This window comes from Uranotaenia lowii, chromosome 1, assembly GCF_029784155.1.
Source record: "Uranotaenia lowii strain MFRU-FL chromosome 1, ASM2978415v1, whole genome shotgun sequence".
Lineage (NCBI taxonomy): Eukaryota > Metazoa > Arthropoda > Insecta > Diptera > Culicidae > Uranotaenia > Uranotaenia lowii.
In genome coordinates this window covers 168,372,703-168,395,560 of record NC_073691.1, presented here as the reverse complement: position 1 = coordinate 168,395,560, position 22,858 = coordinate 168,372,703, and the positions used below count along the sequence as shown (strand labels likewise).

General features: G+C 33.5%; 1 protein-coding gene across 1 annotated transcript in view; it reads left to right on the top strand.

The window, feature by feature from the left end:
* LOC129738135 (lutropin-choriogonadotropic hormone receptor) overlaps positions 1-22,858 on the top strand; it is an 83,967-nt gene that overhangs the window by 13,575 nt on the left and 47,534 nt on the right. Inside the window, 3 exon segments of the mRNA XM_055729316.1 lie at positions 7,833-7,985; positions 18,879-18,953; positions 19,648-19,713. Of these exon segments, the coding sequence (XP_055585291.1) occupies positions 7,833-7,985; positions 18,879-18,953; positions 19,648-19,713 (294 nt within the window).

Genomic DNA, 22,858 nt, shown 5'->3' with positions numbered 1-22,858 from the left:
ATTCATAAAAGTATTTTTTGTTCTCAAATACTTTTTGATATTAAAATTTCATTTCATTTGCTCTATTAATTCTCGAGTTATGCAAAAAATTGTATGGAAGCCCCCTTTTAAATCTTTCCGCTGAAAAAAGGTGGGGCTTCAATTTATAATAGAAACATTTCTCGTATCCAAATACCCCCACATGCCAAATATGGTTCAATTTGCTCGATCAGCTCTCCAGTTATACTAAAAATTGTGAGGGAGACCTCTTCTCCCCCTTCTCATCCACCTTTTTGAAGGTGTGAGGGATACCGAATATTCATAGGAGCGTTTCTCGTACCCAAATATCGTTCCATGCCAAATTTGGTTAAATTTGTTGTTGTAGTTCTTGTGTTATGCAATAAAAATTGTATGAAACTTCCCTCCCTCTTTCCTTTCTCCCCGCTGGAAGAAGGAAGGGGTCTCAAACAATCATTAGTACATGTCACGTTCCCAAATATCCGCCCTTGCCAAATTTGGTTCCATTTGCTTGATTAGTTTTTGAGTTATGTAAAAAATTAAAAAGAGGGCCCCTCCCCCCTTCATATCTCCCTACTGGAAAGAGGGAGGGGTCTCAAATAATCTTAGAAATATTTTTTGTATCCAAATACCTTCCCATGCCAAATTTGGCATATCCATTGACGTTCATTAGTTTTTGAGTTATGTAAAAAAATATGATAATAATCATTGAAATAATTTTCGTATCCAAATGCCTTCATATGCCAAATTTTGTTCCAATATCTTGATTAGATTTCGAGTTATATGAAAAAATGTAAGGTAGCCCCCCCCCCCTTCCTATCACAACACTGAGAAGCGGGAGGGGTACCTTATATTCTTAGAAATATTCCTCGTTCCCAAATACCACCCCATGCCAAATTTCATACCATTTACTTGATTGGTTCTCGAGTTATGCGAAAAATTGTCTTTTGTTTGAGAGGTCGCTCCCCCCTTTCATGAGAGAGGGAGGGGTCTCAAATCATAATAGGAACCTTCCCCTGACTTCAATACCCCCACCTGCCAAGTTTACGGCAAATCGGTTCAGTAGTTTCCGAGTCTATAGGAAACAGACAGACAGACAGACAGAAATTCATTTTTATATATATGTAGGGGAGAATGAGGATACTTGATCCCTGGGGATACTTGATTCCTTAGCTATATCTCGAAACTGGAATGTCTTACAAAGATCAAATGTTCTACAAAAATGTGCCAAAATGAGCAAAATAACAATGCTTGTAGTTTAAAATTTTTTAACAAAATAATTGTTTGAGTAATTGAACTTTGTTTGAAAAATGTCACAAAATGTAACTTGAAGATCTTTTTGCATCACTTTAAAATGTTCCTTACATGGGAAAATTATGAAAAAAATATTTGTTCCAATGCATCAATCGTTCGAGCGTAAAATGAACTTCAAAATGCCATATTTTCAAAGCAATGGAAAACTCTCAACTTTTTTCCAGAAAAAGTTTTCTAAAATGTTGATTATGGGTACAATTGATCCCCTAGAGTTGGGTACTATTGATCCCCCTTCCAAACGGCGTATTCTTCTTCTGAATTGATCGTTATGATTGCTGATTACGAAATTACTAATATTTATCGAAAAACTAATGTTTATCAATCAATTGTCTGAAGTAAAGAGCAAAAATAATTAATTTTCTCTTAATTATAAATAGTAGCGCCTTTAAGTATGCAATGATATTAGCGTTGAGACAAAGTTATAGAATTTTCTTCTTATGTCTGCTATAAATTGTGAAATGAGAACAAACATGACCAAAATAGTCAATTAACATTCTATCTTGGGGTTTTGTTTGATTTTTATACAAGGATTAGGGCTTCCTGAATAAAAGATCAAGTCTCCTTCAAAAGGGGATCAAGTCTCCCCTAACTTCAGAAAAATCGCATTTTTTTTGCTCCCACGAAAACGTTTCTAGTTCATCAACGGGTTCAAGTATCGTTCTAATTTTTGGAGCATAGAAACTTGAAGTAACAAGCTATCAGAAAATGTCAAAGACGGCGAGTTGCAATATTTTTATAAAAAGATATGGTGAAAATAAGAAAAGGGGATCAAGTATCCCCACTCTCCCCTATAGATAATCAACCATTTCGAAATATATTAACAACTTTGAAGCGTAAAAACATAAAAATATTGGTCAAACCACCTTAGTCCTGTCATATGTATTTGAATTGAAAGCGATAGAATTACCCCATTACCCCCATTCCAGATTGCCCGGGGTTTGCCCAGATTTTCAAAGGAAAAATTGGAAGATACCAGGTCATATCCAGGAAAAAGGGCCGATTTTTGTACAGGATTATTCACAATTTTTACGAAATTCCTAAATTGCAACTTGTTTTAGCGAAATAAATCCACATGCCATTTCCACATGAAATTGTAAGATAAGATTTGAACGACACTGATGTGCTTAAGTAAAAATCATTTTTCAAGTGTTATTTTTTCAGCATTTCTTTAACATTTTTATGGAAAATACCTAGATTTTGGTTGGATTTGCCGAGATATTAGCCGATTTTGAGTTGAAGAATTAGAAATCCCATGCCCATTTTCTCAGGCCTGGATACTTTCAGAAAAATTCAGGAAATGCAACTTAGTAAATAACGGGAATAGACACATGAGATTCAAATATAAAATTCCAAAACTATGAGAATTGAGAATTAAAAATTAAATTTCGACAGCTATTCAAACAAAAATTAGCATTGAGAACGAATAAAAATTTTATAAAACCAGAAAATCTACTTGAAAACTTAATCACAGGCTTTGTCATCAATACTTTAATTGACCTATTCACCTTGAAGCAATTTTTTTTATAAATAAATTGTATGTATAAGAAAAAAATGTTAAACTTTGAGTCTATTAACACATTTGAAATTTCAAGTGTAATGTGTGCAGCCAATATTTACCAAAAGTGCACAAATTTTAAACGAATTTTCAGTAAGGAATTTTTTTTTCATTTTCGATTAAAAGTTTATCAGCGTTGATTTTTTTTTGGGTTTTTTGTTTGGAAACTTTAAAAGTACCCTTGAACTGAAATTGTGCCTGTTAAAATGTACTGTTTCATTTTTATTTGTCACGAATTTCATATGAAGGCTACAAAATAACATTATAACAGATTTATGCTAGTCAAGCAGCAGCAGCTTTAGCAAGCATTGATGAATACTATACAACGTATTGAATTTCATTTTTCATTAAATTGGACGCACAATACTGAAGAATCACATGTGACATAAAATGAGAGTTTTGAATTTTTCAGATGCTTCAAGTTCTGAAAACACGTTCGCTTGATGTCATGAATTTTGAAAAATCTAACAGTTGTCAGGGGTATAATTTTTTTAGTTAAAAATTTTCATCTATGTATATATATTTTACTTTAATTTTACCTCATATTTCTGGATTTTTGGAAAGGATTCGCTTGATCTGGGAAATGTCCTAAAAAAGCTAGATAATTTTAAGAAAATTTATACCCCTCTACTTTGTTATTTTAAAAGCATTTCTTTGCCGAAGAAATTATAAATATTTTGCTTTTGAAAATATGTTCAAATCTTTCACTTTGACATCATGCAAAGTATTCATTGAAGCTTAATCTGGATTGAATACTTTCTTGACTCTAGATTTGCCAATGTGTTATGAAGATTCAGAAGATAATCCACGTACTTAATGGTACCGTAATCCGGGGTAAGATTGACCACTTTTTCAATATTTTTCGAATTTTTTTTTCTGTTAAGGAGAATGTGGCATGTTTTATATTATTTAAACCAGTACTGGACTCCTATGAACGTAAAACATGGTTGCAGAAATTTATTAGACTACTTAAAATTTGATTTGAAAATCCATTTCATCCCTGTTCAGAATTTGATGCTTTGGGATTACATTGATCAGTCTCTTTTTTGACAGTTTTATCGAGTGTTCTTGATCATAAAGGATACAAAAAACTTTCATAATATTTTCAGTTGCAAGTTTATCCATTTTAACTTGCTTTTAAACGTTTTCTTTTAAAATATTTATAATCGAAAAAATAACAATGATGCTGCATGCATTCAGGGGCAAAAATTATAACAATTGCTAAATAGTTTCCATTTTCATTTTCTCTTCAAAGTGAAGGATTTGATAGGGTTCCTACCCGTTTTTCCAATACGTTCTTACTCTTGGAAAATATCCCTATTTTTAAATATATATTCAAAAAATATCATTAAATAATTATAAAAATAGCACTGTAACTATACATATACAAAGGAAAATGGTTGTTCTTTAACATTAAAAAACCCGTTGGCTTCTAAATGCTTTTTGGTATCATCAGAAGAGCTGTTTTTTGCGAGCCTTGGACAAAATAGATTTTTTAAGATTTAGAAATTTTATTTTTATTAACTGAAAAAAATTTCAAATACAAACCAAATTTTGCCTATTTGATACTCAGTTTATAGGCTTTAAAACGTTGAAAACAGCTTTCAAAAATTCAAACTATAGACTAAGTTATTGATGATAATGTGAAAAAATTATTAATGGTCAAAGTTACCCCGTTTCACGATAATCAGAAAAAGGTTAAAAGAAATATCCAAGAATAAGAAGAAAAAAAAATGATTGGTAGTTAAGTTATTTTTGTAAACCTTATGTTCAATGATCATTCAAATATTTTGTTTTTTTTTTTAAATTGAAATAAAATACAATTAATCTTTAATGTGGCTTCTTCACACTTTGAAATTTTGAAAATTTGAAGTTTTTGGTTCCTCCGACTCAAAAGGTTGCCGACCAAGTCTCGAAACGTTGGATGAAATAAAATAATCATCAGTTCCAAAATAGAATGCAGTGTCGATTTCAAAAATAAAATCAATACCACATTATATTTTTCGATAACGAAAATTTAAGTTTAATTTTTCAATTCAAAACACTTTCTCAAAATCAAAACCCTTTCAAGTTGTTTCTACTCCATACTAATGCACTTTAAAAAAAAAAGTCTAAACCTCTGAGTTTCAAATATATCATGGATTCAGATTGATCCTTCTGTCAAAGTTTCTATGAATTCTAATTCATCTTTAAATTTTTATACAATTAGTGAATTAAATCTTTTTGATCTTTTCAATCAAATATTTTAATTTGTTGAATGAATTTACAGTTTTTGCTTGTGAATTTGTAATGTTAATCATTAATGTAGTTTGTTGGCGGTTCCCTGGCCGAAAATGTTAACCGATTTTAATGATAAAGAACCGTTGTGTGAATAATTCATTTCAATTTTCAAATGTTTCAAATCCATACAATTTCAAATACTTCAAACAGCCAAAAAAAATAATTTCAAAATACTTTTAATTCTTGACAGATTTGCTGTATTTCAGTGTATCGTAGAATTTTGGAATAGTCAAGAATAGACTCATCCGATGATGTAGAAATATGCTGGGATCCAATGAAAGTTTTAATAGCTATCTTGGATCTTTCGGTACAATAAAAAATCTTTAACAATAATAGACATCTAACTTCCCAAGCAATCAAAAGTCCCATAAATTAGGTACAAAAACGCTTACTCAGTCCCATCATTGATATGAAGTACGTTCTATGCAGCGCAAAATTTAACTTCTTATTGATACCTTCAAGTTCCAAAATAAGTCTTAATGATCTTCTATTCAGCTTCCAGCGGCCTCTTAATTCAGCTTCCGAAAATTCGGAAAATAAGCAAAAAATCTCTCTCTATCTCAACTGAACCCTTGGCTTCGGTTCATATCACCTTCTCTTGATTATTTACTATGTTCTGCCATGATGCCACGCGCCGGATTCCAAACTCGAAAAATTGCTCATTTGCTTCTTTCCTACATTTCCTACATATAACGCACAAGAATGGTCACTCAATTACTAAATTACTTATTGAAGAAAAACTTGCCCGGCTTGGGGATCGAACCCCAACCTTCCTGGTGAGAATCGAACACGCTACCACCCAAACCACGCACAGATGTTGTTCTAACTGAAACTAAAACTCGAAGTGATGATTTGATTTTGAAAGCACACCAATGCACTTTTTGTGACTTACCAAATCCCGTTTTGAGCACTTTTGTGCCCTTTATGTGACTTAAGTCCCGTATAACGTACGTATAGAACACTTTTGCAACTTTCAAGTTCGTTAATGAGTACCAATAGTTCACTCATGGGAATTGGGCAAAACAAGTCACCTACAACGTACATATTAATTACTTTTGCAATTTTCAAGTACATTAATGAGTACATGAAGTTCAGTTGATTCTCTTTGTCAGCCAATATGTAACTTTCAATGCCTTCATTCGAGTAAATATGTGACTTTTGGTTGCTTGGGTTTGGCTTTGCTTCGCTGTATTTCATTTTTCAACGAACCGATTTTTTAAACTTAAATTTAAATTTTTTGACGCTATTTTGATCATCACTTCATAGAACAATACAAAACCTAAAATTCCGATAAAGACTCAGATATCCAAATCAATTTTTAAAACAGTCATGACCTTTTAAAAATAATTGTAGAAACATGATAAAGTTTAGAATATAAAATGGATGTAAAAGTTATAAGAAGATATATTAAAGTTTATGGAAAAAGTGCTTCTTTACCAAATAAAGTTACTCCTTCGAATAAATACCTATTAATATTCATATTGTATATGAAATTCTAAAATTAGATTAAGCACTCAGCTCCAGTTATAAAAATATTTTTTAACAAACTTGAAAATTTTGTTCACTAGAATTCATGTTCAAAATAAGTATGAAAAACTTGAATTTTTGAAAAGTTGTGATATGCTTTCATGAATTTGAAAAGGAGCATTGAGAGATGCAATTCAATATTTGAAAAATTTAAAAACAAAAAAAAAAGAAATTTTAATGCATATTATCAGTATTTAAAGCATTATTAAAATAATTATCTGATGCTCATATCTGATTAGAACGGTGGTAAAGAAAATTTATTTTTAAAATATTCAATTCAAGAAAAACAAACTCAATTTCATAATATCAACAGTGAGGACTTTATCTGACGATAAAAAAGCTCGGTTTTTATCCAATTAAATCAGAACAACAAAGAAAACAAATTCAACGGAAAATTTCCCGTACAACCGAAGAAAAATTTCTCCAGGAAACGCTGTATCAGACTTTTATGAAGAACTGATTGCTAAATCTCAACTTGGTTGCAAACTGCCAAGATGCTGTTAATTTGTTCTATAGTAGTTTATTTGGTTTCTTTTTGATTCCTGGGAAATATTATCTGAACTGAAGGAAAACTTATGTTATGTCCGATTACTCTAGAAAATTTCGAGGATTTTCAAAATTTTCACACATTAAGCTAAAGAGCCACAGTTTTACATCCACTAAAGCTAAAGCTAAAGCTAAAGAGCCACAGTTTTACATCCAAAGAGCCGCATGCGGCTCGCGAGCCGCAGGTTGCCGACCTATGGCTGGACCAATGCCTTTTGAGAAACAATATTTATTCGGCCAAATTTGTTCAAAAAAATGTTTTAAAAAAGCACAAAAACAAATTGATGACTTATCTTTGAATGATGCAACCTATTTTTTGTTTGAAATCGATGATTTGTGGAACATGACGGACTCACATAATTCCCAGAAAGCAGACCCCAAAACAATCGAAAGTTTATGCCACAAGCGGAATCAATTATCCTGTCGATAAAGATTATTCAAATGCCAAAATATGATGATTCTGTTCTGTCTAGCCACAAGCACTTCGCTCCGCGGAAAACGTCGTCGTTTCGAAATGGATTCGTTTGAAATCCGCTCGAGAAAAATGTTTCCTTTCTTTTACGATCTTTTTTTCCCCCTTTCTACTTACATGTTCACTTCCCGCAACGGCAAGGCTGTTCATCTCGCTGAAGGAGTTCCACCAAATTGAACCACGTGCGTTCTCGAAGCTGCCGAAACTCCGAACACTCTACATTGCTCACGCCCCCAAGCTGCAGTTCCTGGAAATGAACGTGTTTGAGGGCATCTCAACCAGACTGAAGACATTGTAAGTGAATGTGCGCGATGATTTGTGTCTAGTGCGGGCGAAATGAAAAAAAAAAAAACTGAAACTGAAAGCTTCCGATAATAACTCGCACAAATTGTTTGACAGGTCGGCAAATTGGGCGCGTTAAAATGAACTAGGAAGCACTGAACTTGGAAAAACTAATTATAGCTAGCTTATATTTCAATATCTTTCTATTTAGGAAAATTCTGTAGCAAAAGTAGCAGCTTCAGCTTGAAGCCCTGATGGTTCAGCGGTTAAATTTCTTTAAAACATACGGGTTCTTCCGCCGAAGTTTTTGGTAGAATAATCTGATTGTGTTTGCTGACAAGTTAGTAGGTAGCGATGTTTTTGTTCTTCTTAGTTGTTGTTGTCGATGCAAAAAGTTTTTGGAAAAGGATATATTAACTAGAATCTTTCTAAAGGGACTTCCCTCTACCGTATGATTCATAAAAAGATACGGAAATTGTTAGCAGCAAACGGTTTTGGGTTGTTTTCGAAGATGTTTGAGGAATTTATTTTCAGTGTGTATTAGCTCTTCTGGAAATTGACGTAAACAATGCAGTAGTATCCCAGATTGAAAAAAAAGGATGTAAGTCGGTTCGATTTTCATCCGTTCATCACGAGGATCGGTTCGAAATCGGATACTGTTTTGGTCCGAAATCGCGCGGGAATGAAACACTTCTGGAGTTTGTTTTGATTAGATCGTATGAGCCACTCAAATCAGTAGCAGAAATTTATTTCTATGTTCTACCCTCATGGGTAACAATTTCAAGCTGCAGTATAATAGTCTTCAAATTTCTTCAAAAACTTGAAAAAAGACTTTCGAGAAATCGCTTAAATCAGTTGTTGAAATTTATTTCTAAGCAATGTATTCGAAAAAAAAAATGCAACACTTCATTTTGTTTATAACTTTTGAATGCATAAATGTAAATCAATGAAATTCTCAGCGAAGCTATCTGATAATGTAATGTTTATACAAGCAAATTTCAGTGCTGTTTTGTCAAGTAGTTTTTGAGATAGAGTCCAATGAAGAAGTTTTTCGACATAAATTTTTGGGCAAAACGTGGGCCATCTTTAATGCATTCTATTAATTCCCTTTTTTTCAAACCAAGGCTCTTTTTGATAACGTTTTCTGTTTCCTGAAACTTGACCTTCGAAATAACTAAAAATTATGAATTTGATCATAATTAGAACAAATTTAGCCGGTTGTCCTTCTTCGGCACAAAAACAACATATTTGACTTTTTATCATTCCAGTTTTTGGGTAATGGCACGAGTCCGAATCCAAATTAAACACAGTTTATACTTTTTGGGAACTATACCAGTGCTTTGCAGAGAAAACGGTCGCATTTGGAGGAAGCCTTTTTAGGCATTTTTAGCCATTCATCGTGTCAATCGAAATGAAACACTGAGTGTTTTGCAGTTTCCACAGATCTTTAGCGTCCTCAAGTACAAGACATTAATTTTTTTCTCCTTGTCTATCTTCGGAGAATACAGAGGAGACTTGTCAACAAAACTTTTCTGGAAACCTACCAGAGGACCACTTAAGAGTTGGTTTTGCTATCCATTACGATTTTTTTTTTCAAAATTTCTTCCTACTAGTAGCACAGAGAACAGACATCGAGCCCCGAACAAAAATGTGTTGAAAACGTGTGTGAGAATATCAACCTAAGTTTCAAACCAAATTCGTAAGTTGACTAACATCCATAAGATGTCGCTACCAGTACACCTTTTTTTTCATTTTTTCGACACGCTTAGAAATTAATACTCATCGCTTATCTCAAAGGGGGCCTGTGCAATAAATGATATTAACACAAATTTTTGTGTTGTAAATTTTAAAAACATCATGATTTAAAAAAATGCAAATCATATTTCAATCAAACTTTAATCGCTGGCATATGCTCCATATTGTTCAATAAGTATTGGCGCTGAATTGAAAGTTGAATTCCAAGTTTTCTAGAACAGAAAATGTGAACATAAATGTTATAATTGTAAATTATGGGTCGATATTCCGGTTGATGTTACCTGAGATCGATACATGAGGACTTTATTCATTTCTACTGATTACTGAGTTACAAGTCCTCATGTATCCATCTCAGGCAACATCAACCGGAATATCGACCCATAATTTACAATTATAACATTTATGTTCACATTTTCTGTTCTAAAAAACTCTGTACTGATAGTAAAATCCCAGCCCATTCTTTCAAACATGGAATTCAACTTTCAATTCTATATGGGACATATGCTGATGAATATGACAGCGATTAAAGTGTGATTGAAATATGATTTGCATTTTTTTAAATGATGATGTTTTTATAATTTAATACAAAAAAAAAATTGTTACTGTCATATATAGCACTGGCCCCCTTTGAGATCAGCGATGAGTATTAATTTCTAAGCGTGTCGAAAAAATGAAAAAAAAATTAGGGTTACTGGTAGCGACATCTTATGGATGTTAGTTCACTTACAAATTTGGTTTGAAACTTAGGTTGATTTTCTCACACACGTTTTCAGCTCCAGCCCGAACTCTGTTCTCTGTGCGAATATTTTGGCAACGATTTGACCACCGTATTTTGTTTGTTCCACCGGTATGAAGCATTTCTTCCTTATAGAAATGAAGTCAGGCCTGTTTATTAGTCAGCTAGACGAAACAACTAGAAAAATTGAACTTTTTTAACACTCGCTCAATTGGATCCTCTAGGACTTCTTAAACGAATTATCTTATGAACTTTGGTTGAATAGTTGATTTCCAGATATTTTTGGGTATCCCAATGGGACTTTTCAGGATTTTTCTCGATACTGCCCAAATAATTTTGTCAATGAGCTTGATTATTGGACGCTATCTCAAAAACCCCTAGACTAAGGTTGCCAGAATTTTTTCCACTCCCATCCGGGTCTAGCAATTCCGGGCATTTAAAAAAAAAAAAAACCTGGCAAAATCCGGGCATGGATTTCAATTTTTCAAATCCAAAAACCGGGCAAAATTTAAGTGTTTTTATATATAAAAGCAAATAAAAAATGCAAAAAAAATGATTTTTTTTTATTTATGTCATTGCAGACTTCCAAAAACTGTTTGGAACACTTAAATATTTAAAGATTTAAAAAAAGTAAATCAGCGAAATTATTTGAAACAACCGTGGAAAATTTCCATACCGCTAATCGATTTTGCTGAAACTTACTCAAAAACTTTGATTTTTTTTTGGTTTCTTTGTGAAAATTGTGAAAAAATCTGGGCAATATCCGGACTTTTTTCACGATATCCGGGCAACCGGGCCGGACCGAACTTTCTCGAAATTTTGCATCAAATATCCGGGCAAACCCGGATAAAACCAGGCAATCTGGCAAGCTTACCCAAGACAGATTGTTACCAAATTTTGTGCACGTACACGTTACATTACTAGATAGCTTCACTGGAAATTTCATCAATTTTTATCTACGCATTCAAAAGTTATTCACGAAACAAAGTGTTAGTGTTAGATAGTCATGTGACATTCCGTGATGTTCCGGAATGAATCCGGTAATATGTTCTCCGTGACCATACATCAAAATGCAAAAAAGCCCAGGCAACCATAAGTCGTATTTTATTTTACAGATTATATCGTATAGAAAGTTATTTAAACTCATTTTCGTATATCTGCACTTACCATGTGCGTCCCAGGCATATTCTTTATCGTATTTAAATACATTGCATGATTTTATTACGACAATACAATCCAAATCAAGAATATGTGTGCTAATGTACCTATATGGCCTCCAAAATGATACGTATATACTGGTTTTGCTGCATTCTATACGATATGTTTACACGTATATTTGCACGTATATTTGTGTTGAAAATTCGAAATACCTACCAAATGGTTGTCTGGGAGAACAACAGTGGAGGAACCATGACGTGGAGATCGGGATTAACGATCAGTTTTCTAGCATCGTGGCGGCTAAAACGAACCAGATGCAAAATGCTGAAAAAATAAATTAAAAGAAAATAAAACGTAGCAATAAAATTAATCAGAAAAAAACATCTTAAGATAGCATAACTTCCAATATAAATAGAATTTTCATTTACAATATTTATAGTTGACCTCATTGAATCAAGCAGAGAAATATAATTGAATCTATCATATTCATAATAAAACAAATCATATTGTTATAGTTGAATCTTTCACATGTATACATAAATCAAACATATTATTATAGTTGAATCTATCATATTTATAATAATATCAATCATATTATTATAGTTGAATCTATATAATAATTGTTGAATGTAATGTTGAATCTACTGTATTTATAGTTGAATGCACAAAATCAATCATACAACTATAGTTGAATGTATTTCATATATTGTTGAATGTACGAAATCAATCAGATTGTCTATTATATGAGACCCTCAGAGCCAAAGGGGAATAAGTGACAAAATAGTCGATTTTGAGTTAATGATGTTAAACGATTTTTCATATTTCCAACTATATTTGCAGATTTTTTCAGAATTAACAAATTTATTTACATACTTTTTCGTTGGAGAGCAAAACATAAAATTTTCGGAAAATATATGGAAAATGGCCAAATACAAAACTTTCAAACGTGTTTTCTCGAAATAAACTTTTATGCACTTATACCCCTTTGGCTGCAAGGGCCCCTTTGGATGTATTGTTTAAATTTTGATAATTATGGTTGGTCGAGAAGCAATCAGATATATGATTGAATATAAGTGGATTATTATTGGAAATACCATACTTTTTTCTCCGTGGGTGTAGTTCAAGTGAAGACCTGAAGATCCTTTTACCCAAGTGTCGATTCTCTAAAGGCTTCCATCGCTAGTGTGGCATCTTGAAATAAGTCGTCTTTGCGCTCCAAACACCATAGTGAGTGTGGTAAATTCCTAGAAAAAAAGCCATACATACAGTGTAAGATAGCCAAACTCAACCAACATTGTTGAGAAATCGCTAGCACAACTGACCTTTGCAGAATCTAGCCAGCAATAAGGTCAGTTGTGTGGCAGTCTCGGGATAAATAAGCCATTACTTTAAAATCCCTTGAGAAAAAAGAAAAAAAAATGTGTGGCAGTCCGGATTTGTAGCACAATAGGGAACCGGAACCGGAACTAAACAGCTAGTTCGTGGGCTTCAACGTCAGAGTAATTGAGAACGAAGGTGAAAATATCGAGTGATGGATTTTCAATAAGCTTATGTTAGTATTGTGTATGTATTCGTGTGCATAATGCAACCTACATATCATTGTTGATTTGTGAGGTTAAATTTATCATTTTCATAAGATGTCGATTGTGTCCTCATTTCCTCATTTTCTTAAATATTCAATTTATGAGTGTTGTTGGCGTTCTGCGTGCCGTATTAAATATTTTGACAAAATTAATTGGCTGACAAAACTGAAAGCCATTCTTGATTGATAGACTGGCTGATTGGTCGACCAGAAAAAAAAAACCTAGGACAACTCATTTTCAATATTAAATTGATTTAAAATATCGATTCTGTATTGCTTCAGTTTAAAGGGCCTATTTAATTGCTTGCAAAAACAAGGTGCTGTCAATCAACAGGCAAGAAAAAAAACAGATGAAAATCGGCTTGTTATCCCCTTTGAAGTGTAATGTGTGACCTGTATGGATCAATAGCTGTCAGTTGTGTGTGTATAATTTAATAAAGTGACTGATGTTTTGTTTTTTGCACCGCTTTCACACGTTTAGCGAAGTGGATAAATTCAATCAAAGCCATTTTTTCTGTCACATAGCTGTTGATTGAAGCGAAGCTTTCATGGAATGGCACTTCATTTGGCGTGTAAATAACTTTTGATTTGTCGTTTAATTGTAACATTTTCAACTTGAACTTTCCGACTAGCCCCGGTCGAAGTGCATAATGAAAAATAGTGATAACTCAAAAAAATGTCAATGCGTACATAAAAATACGGTAGAGATTTAGCATTTTTTTCGTGTTTTTGTGAAATATTTTTATGCTGTTTGGATGGAAGCTCTGTTTGCTTTTATCTATAAGGGTATACTTATAAAAAAGTAGTTCTTAGAGAGCCTCTGTTTTATTATGAAATGACGAAACCCTCATCAAATTTTCTATTTTAGGCACACGCAATCACGTTTTTACCCTCCATGAAAATTTATCAGTGGATATTTCCTAAATCTAATTAGAATTAATTAACCATTTCGATTCAACCATCTATGGAAAAATATGAAACTTACAAAAGTGAAAGTAAAATATCAAAATATTGCTTTTCAATTCTGATCCTTGCAAATCTAAATTCAAAATTTTAGTTCGAAATTCGAATATCTGAAAAAACTGTGATTTGAAAAAAAAACTAATCAATACACCGAGAAAATATGAAACTCCCTACCGATTTTTTCACGTGAAGACTATATGTTTCTTTATCGGCAAACTTCTTGCTTGAAAATAAATTCCAGTACATAAATCCCGTGGTTTGTTTTTTTTTCATGAATAGATATCAATTTTTTTCATAAAACAAACTTCCAAATTAAATTTAATTTTGCTTCGTATTTGTGATCTTCAGCTGAAAATTTGAAATTACGTTACCTATCAACATTTTAAATTTCGATATTTTGACTTTTGAATTCCTAAATAGTCATCTTGATATTTCTATGTTGATTGCAAAAGTCATTTTCCATCTGAATCGGATCTTGAACTTTTAATATCAGTCGTTTTCAATACGTTTTCTTAATTTAAATTCAAAATCAATAATAATGAACCAACATGTGAAATATGTTTCAGAGTCCTCAACCATGGACTCTTTCATTAGAATATTGTTGTATTGAGTTTCAATTAATTTTTTTTTCATCTGGTTTGCGAATCTGAATTTAAAATAAAATAAATTTTTTATTGTTTTGGGTTTCACTCATTTTTTTTTATCCGACTTGTGAATCTGAATTTAAATATAAGTTTCGAATGAAGATTTTGTTCCGAATTTTCAGTTCGGGATCGCCATTTAAAGCTTGGCTATGTCTAAATTGCGCATAAGAATAAAGTTCAAGAATTTCGAATCTTTAAACGAAACAAATACTCAGGACGGTTTCTAATATTATTTTTTTCCAAATTCTGAAAATTATTATTTAAACTGCATTATACATATGCATTTTCAAATTCATCGGTCAAATTTTGTTTGAAATGCAAAACACTACTTTAACCAGGATTTCAAAACGTAATCTATCTATCAAAAATTTTCAATAATTATTCGAATTTCAAATAAAAAACCGTTAACTACATACAGAACTCAAAATATGAAAGCAGAAATGCAATTATGATTTTGACAATATGGAACCAGAATTCCGGAACGAATTTAATCTCATTTTGAATTGATTATAAAGAACTGAGTTTCAATCGACAAGTGAGAAAATTTAAAAAAGCTGTCGCAGAATTCAGAACCTGAGGTTAGTTTTTGAGGTTTTGGCATCAGTCAGTCAAGTTCATTACTCTTGAATAACCTTACTCATTGAGAATTTAAAATTGAGTATAGAGAAAAAAACCTCGCTTGCCTTTCCTGGACCCTAATGAAGGAGGGTTTAAGCACCCAAAACGCTCCCCATTCCTACGGCCATGCCTAATTAGCATTCAAGTTTGCCGTTTTACCCGGGGCTTGCCCAGATTTTCAAAGAAAAAATAGGGAGATGCCAGGTCCGGTCCGGTTGCCCGAATATCGGGGAAAAATGATCGGTTTTTCCAGGATTATTCACAATTATACGAAATTCAAAATTATCAACTTGTTTAAGGCATGCATTTTTTTTTGTAATTGTAAAACAAGATTTGAACGCCACTGATGTGCCTTCTTAAAAATCACTTTTGTGTGTTTATTGTTCAGCTTATCTCTTGCCTTTTTATGGAAAATACGTCGTTTTGGCTGGATTTGCCTGGATATTTACCGGTTTGGGTTCAAAATTTTGAAACCCAATACCAGCATTTGGCCGGACATTTTTTTTTTAATTTCTATTAAGAGTTAATCATTGTTGATTTATTTTTATTTATTTTAAATTTGAAATTTAAAAATATCCTTGGATTGATTTTTCCAGTTAAAATGTGCTGTTTTCAGGAGCCTAATTTTTAAAGATGCTGTTGAGATTTGTCCAATCGAAGCAATCGATGGGACAAATAACAACATACACATAATAAATAAACAATCAAATATGTAACCATAGGGATGGTTTTCCTATAAATAGGATGTTAGGATAGTCAAATAAAGTATTCCAGTTTCTACCCTCAAGTAGTAAAGTCTCTCCTTGCCACTGCCCGAAGTGCTGCATAATATTCGACTACAGCTTGATAAATTAAAAATAAAATTCCCTTTACTTCACGCAGAGAAAACTTGGATTTTGAAACAAAACAAAACTGACTTTGATTCAAAACATTCATTCTTTGGAATCAAACTCCTGTTTTCTTTGAATCAATGAATTATAGTTTTGTTTGAAATGGTTAATTTTTGAAAGAAAGATTTATTTTTTGATTTTAAAGAAATTCTTCGATTCAGAATAAAATTTGTTCAATTGCATAGGGGAGAGTGAGGATACTTGATCACCTTTTCTTATTTTCACCATATCTTTTTGGAAAAATTTATCAACTCGCCATCTTTGACATTTTTTCACAGCTTGAAACTTCAAGTTTCTATGCTCCAAAAATTAGAACGATACTTGAACCCGTTGATGAACTAGAAGCATTTTCGTGGGAGTAAAAAAATTGCGATTTTTCTGAAGTTAGGGGAGACTTGATCCCCTATTGAAGGAAACTTGATCTTTTATTCAGGAAGTCCTAATCCTTGTATAAAAATCAAACAAAACCCCAAGATAGAATGTTAATTGACTATTTTGGTCATGTTTGTTCTCATTTCACAATCTATAGCAGACATAAGAGGAAAATTCAATAACTTTGTCTCAACGCAAATAACATTGCATACTTAAAGGCGCTATTTTTTATAATTAAGAAAAAATTAATTATTTTTGCTCTTTTCTTCAGACAATTGTTTGATAAATATTAGTTTTTGGATAAATATTAGTAATTTCGTAATCAGCAATCATAACGATCAATTCAGAAGAAAAATATGCCGTTTGGAAGAGGATCAGTTGTACCCAACTCTAGTGGATCATTTGTACCCATAATCATTATTTCAGAAAACTTTTTCTGAAAAAAGTTGGGAGTTTTCCATTGCTTTGAAAATATGGCTTTATGAAGTTCATTTTACGCTCGAACGATTGATACATTGGAACAAATATTTTTTTCATAATTTTCCCATGTAAGGAACATTTTAAAGTGATGAAAAAAGATCTTCAGGTTACATTTAGTGAAATTTTTCAAACAAAGTTCAATTACTCAAACAATTATTTTGTTAAAATTTTTTAAACTACAAGCATTGTTATTTTGCTCATTTTAGAACATTTTTCTAGAACATTTGATCTTTGTAAGACATTGCAGTTTCGAGATATAGCTAAGGAATCAAGTATCCCCAGGGATCAAGTATCCTCATTCTCCCCTATTTATTTTGAAACAAAATAAATTTTCTTTCAACCAAAGAAAAAAGTTTTCAATGCAAAGGAATAATTTCTTAAAATAAAAACTTCAAACTTAGAAGGTTTTTTGCATTGAGCAAGAAGTATTTAAAACGAAAAATCGATTCAAGTTTGGCTGGTCGTGTGGAAATGTGGATCAGAGTTAGCTTAGTTAGGAGAATTCAGGATGAAGTATAGTAAGTTTATGTTAACTAAAGAGTGAATATAGAAGCTTGCAACAAATACATTTTTATATATCCTAAAATCAAAGGAAAAAAATCATTTATTTTTGCGGCACTTTCCTTTGAAATAAAAATATCAACCTTTGGGAATTTTCTCATATCATCATATTGACTTGAAGTAAACGCACACATATCTCTTTGCTACACGACTTGAGGCCTGATCTCTTCTCTGACGACTCGATATATGATTTCTCCTCGTAATGACGTATATATATAACTCTTTTCTGCACGACTCGAGGCCGGATCTCCTCTGATGACTTGTGATCTGACCTTTTTTGTAATTACTCAAGGTTACAGCACACATACCACTACTCTAAACAATTCAAGGCCTAATTACTCTCAAACAACTCGAGATCTGGGTACTTGCGGTATAATATTCGTATCGTATCGTATTGATACGAGGTTAACGCACACATATCTCTCTTCTACACCACTCGAGGCCTCCTCTCTATGTCTAATTTCTCATCATTGTGGCATCTTTATATAAATTGTCTTTGCGCTCTCACCATACAGACAGTGTATGAGATCCGAACTCAACCAACGATGTTGAACAATCGCTAGCAAAACTCACCTTTGCAGGATCAACTCATTAGTGCGGCAGTCTGGATTTGGACCTCAATAGGGTTTAAACCTGGGACTCCACATTGGCGATTCATGCCCTTGTTTTTGGCATTTCCTTTGGTGAGGTGGGAGGAGGAGTAAGCAACCCAGCACTGGTCATATGAAGGGGGGTCGGACCACCCGTTAGATCTTAAGAGTTATTCGATCACCCATCAGAGAGATCACCCAAAGAGATGTTTGACCGCCCAAAAGTGCAAAGTGGGATTCAATCGCCCAATAGGGCAAAGAGTGATATGCTTGCCTTAAAAAGCTAATTGGGATTCCACCGGCTTATGTGGCAAATGAGGTAAAACCCTGCTTTGTAAGAACTGTTGGAAAATTCAGCCTTATATCCTAGTTCTCAACAATACTCATAATTCCTTGGAAAGAACTCTTGAATCGAAACCGCAAACCAGGTTAAGCAATTAATGCAGCCTTCAATGGTTCAACAGTAAAGGAAGCACAGTTTCTTTTATGAAAATTTGATTTCCAGCTCAAGGGTTCCATTTACAAGCTGTTGTTTTTTTATCGCTGTTCATTCCAGACGTATCATCAATTCCGGGCTGCTGGCGGTGCCGGACATGAGGATGCTTTCGGATCACATCATTCTACACATGGTGTGAGTAGAATGTAAACGTAAGATGTTTTCATGAATGTTTTCTGCATCCATCAGCTCGCTATCCTGCCTGACACACATTCGTATACACGCACTACACCCAATCTCTCATTTCTGTGAACTAACTCTAAATCCAACCATGGCTATGGTTTCATTCGGAAAATGCACCGTTACCATAGCGCTGTTACACAATTATCCAGCCGTACCGTCTATAGATCGAATCCTAGATTACACATGTTGTTTTTCTATGCAATTCTGAAAACGAAAATAAAAAAAAACACATTTATTTAACACATAGTTTCGTTAGATTTCAAAACAAACTATCATCGTTATTTGCTCCTGTAACAATGTAAATAACACTATTCTGTGTACCATTTCTTTTTTAAGTTCGGCTTCCTGTTCAGAAACGTTTTGACAAGCCAATTGTCTGACGACCATTCCGAATCACACATCAAACACTCTATCTGCTTCCTGTGTGTGTGTGTATGTGTGTGTGTGTACGTACACTCATTGCCCATCGCTCGATTCACTCCATTTGCTTGGGCCGGACTGAACGGGCCAATTCATCGTCTCGCACATCCATCACCCGGAAAGGTGTGTTGCCGGTTTGAATGAATGACGCCGTTGTCGATTGAAGTGTTAAATTTTACACGTTGATTTCTGTTTTTTTTCTTCTTTTCTATATTTATATCAACAGCGATTTAGACGGCAATCATATACAAGAAATACACGAGAAAGCATTCCATATCAACACCGACGAGCTGTAAGTAGATTGGACATTTTAACCAGATTTTTATTGTGTATGTTGATTTGAGATTACTCAATGAAAATTCATATTTTCATATCTGAATCCTCAAATTAGAGTCTGGCTTCTAGCGATTTGAGTCTTGAGTTTTGACTCTTGAGTCTTGATTTTGAGTCTTGACTCTTATGTCCTAAATTTGTAAGTCTCGAGTGATGAGTCCTGAGTGTTGAGTCTTATGTCCTTAGTTTGAGTCTTGCGTCTTGCGTTTTGAGTCTTGAGTCTTGAGTCTTGAGTCTTGAGTCTTGAGTCTTGAGTCTTGAGTCTTGAGTCTTGAGTCTTGAGTCTTGAGTCTTGAGTCTTGAGTCTTGAGTCTTGAGTCTTGAGTCTTGAGTCTTGAGTCTTGAGTCTTGAGTCTTGAGTCTTGAGTCTTGAGTCTTGAGTCTTGAGTCTTGAGTCTTGAGTCTTGAGTCTTGAGTCTTGAGTCTTGAGTCTTGAGTCTTGAGTCTTGAGTCTTGAGTCTTGAGTCTTGAGTCTTGAGTCTTGAGTCTTGAGTCTTGAGTCTTGAGTCTTGAGTCTTGAGTCTTGAGTCTTGAGTCTTGAGTCTTGAGTCTTGAGTCTTGAGTCTTGAGTCTTGAGTCTTGAGTCTTGAGTCTTGAGTCTTGAGTCTTGAGTCTTGAGTCTTGAGTCTTGAGTCTTGAGTCTTGAGTCTTGAGTCTTGAGTCTTGAGTCTTGAGTCTTGAGTCTTGAGTCTTGAGTCTTGAGTCTTGAGTCTTGAGTCTTGAGTCTTGAGTCTTGAGTCTTGAGTCTTGAGTCTTGAGTCTTGAGTCTTGAGTCTTGAGTCTTGAGTCTTGAGTCTTGAGTCTTGAGTCTTGAGTCTTGAGTCTTGAGTCTTGAGTCTTGAGTCTTGAGTCTTGAGTCTTGAGTCTTGAGTCTTGAGTCTTGAGTCTTGAGTCTTGAGTCTTGAGTCTTGAGTCTTGAGTCTTGAGTCTTGAGTCTTGAGTCTTGAGTCTTGAGTCTTGAGTCTTGAGTCTTGAGTCTTGAGTCTTGAGTCTTTAGTCTCGAGTCTTGAGTCTTGAGTCTTAAATATTGGGTCTTGCGTCTTGGGTCTTTAGTCTTGAGTCTTGAGTCAAGTATTTTTTAGACTTAAATATGGAGTATTCAGATTGGTAATTTTAATTTCATGATTTTGAGTTTGGAGTCTTCAGTCTTGAATCTTGATTCTTTTCAAATTTTCGAAAGATCTGAACAAAGAAGTGAAAAATATCGGAAGTATTTCATTGTGTATGTTGATGAGAGATTACAGTATGAGTCTTCAGTCTTCTGACTTTAGTTTTAAGTTTTGAGCCTTAGTCAAATATTTGTAAGACTTAAAACTGAAGTCATGAGGTTGGTAGTTTAAATTTTTTGATTTCAATTCTGGAGAATGAATCTTGAGACTTCACATTTAAAAAGAAATTAAAAAAAGTGAAAAATGTCTGAAGTATTTTGATGAACAAAACCCTTCCCTAAACTCTTCTGAAGAAAACCTACAAAACAAAAACATATCCTCAAGGCTGAACTCAATCATTTAAAGATCACAACTTTTGCCGCTCTCTGGAGCCACTACCAAATTTTAAGTCTTGAGTCTTGAGTCTTAAGACTTTATTCTTGAGTCTTGATTCATAATGCTTGAGTCTAGAGTCTTTATCTTGAGTCTTGAGCCTTGAGTCTTGAGTCTTGATTCTTGAGTCTTAAGTCTTGAATCAAATATTTGTTAGACTTTAATCTGGAGTCTTGAGTTTGGTGATATCAATTTTTAAATTTTAGGTACGAAGTTTTAAGTCTTGAATCATTAGTCTTTTCACATTTTTAAAAGATATAATCAAATCAGTGAAAAATATCGGAAGAAATTTGATTAACAAAACCCTTCTCTGAGCTCTTGTGACGAAAAACTACAAAACAAGAATAAAACCCCGAACCATTTTATGGTCAAACCTTTGTCAGATCTCTGTAACCACTACTGAGTCTTGATTCTTGAGTCTTCAGTCTTAAGTTTTAAGTCTTGATTCTTGAGTCTTGAGTCTTGAGTCTTGAGTCTTTACTCTGGAATCTTGAGTCTTGAGTCTTGAGTCTTGAATCTTGAATCTTGAATCTTGAGTCTTAAGTCTTGAGTCTTGAGTCTTGTGTCTTGAGTCTTGAGTCTTGAGTCTTGAGTCTTGAGTCTTGAGTCTTGAGTCTTGAGTCTTGACTCTAAAGACTTGAGTCTTGAGTCTAGAGTCTTTAGTCTCGAGTCTTGAGTCTTGAGTCTTAAATATTGGGTCTTGCATCTTGAGTCTTTAGTCTTGAGTCTTGAGTCAAGTATTTTTTAGACTTAAATATGGAGTATTCAGATTGGTAATTTAAATTTCATGATTTTGAGTTTGGAGTTTTCAGTCTTGAATCTTGATTCTTTTCAAATTTTCGAAAGATCTGAACAAAGAAGTGAAAAATATCGGAAGTACTTTGATGAACAAAACGCTTCTTTTGACTCTTCTGAGGAAAAAAACTACAAAAAAAAACTCAAGGCTGAACACAATCATTTTATTACCACAACTTTTGTAGCTCTCTGGAGCCACTAATGAGTCTTGAGTCTTGAGTCTTGAGACTTGAGTCTTGAGTCTTGAGTCTTGAGTCTTGAGTCTTGAGTCTTGAGTCTTGAGTCTTGAGTCTTGAGTCTTGAGTCTTGAGTCTTGAGTCTTGAGTCTTGAGTCTTGAGTCTTGAGTCTTGAGTCTTGAGTCTTGAGTCTCGATCCTTGAGTCTTATATTTTGACTTTTTAGTCTTGAGTTTTAACATTTAGGCCTTGAGTCTTGAGTCTGGAATCTTAAGTCTTGAGTCTTGGGTCTTGAGTCTTGAGTTTTTTTCCTTGAGACTTGAGTCCTTAGTCTTGAAAACTGAAGCTCGAGTCTTGAGTCTGGAGTTTTTTATATTGAGTCTTAAGTCTTGAGTATTGAATCTTGAGTCGTGGGTCTTGAGTCTTGAGTCAAAAATTTGTTATTTTTAAATCTCCAGTCTTGAGTTTGGAAGTCTTGAATCTTGTGTCTTTTCACATTTTTAAAAGAATCAAACAATCTAGTGAAAAACTTTGAAAGTATTTTAATGAACACAACCATTCTCTTAGCTCTTTTGAGAGAAAAACTGCAAAA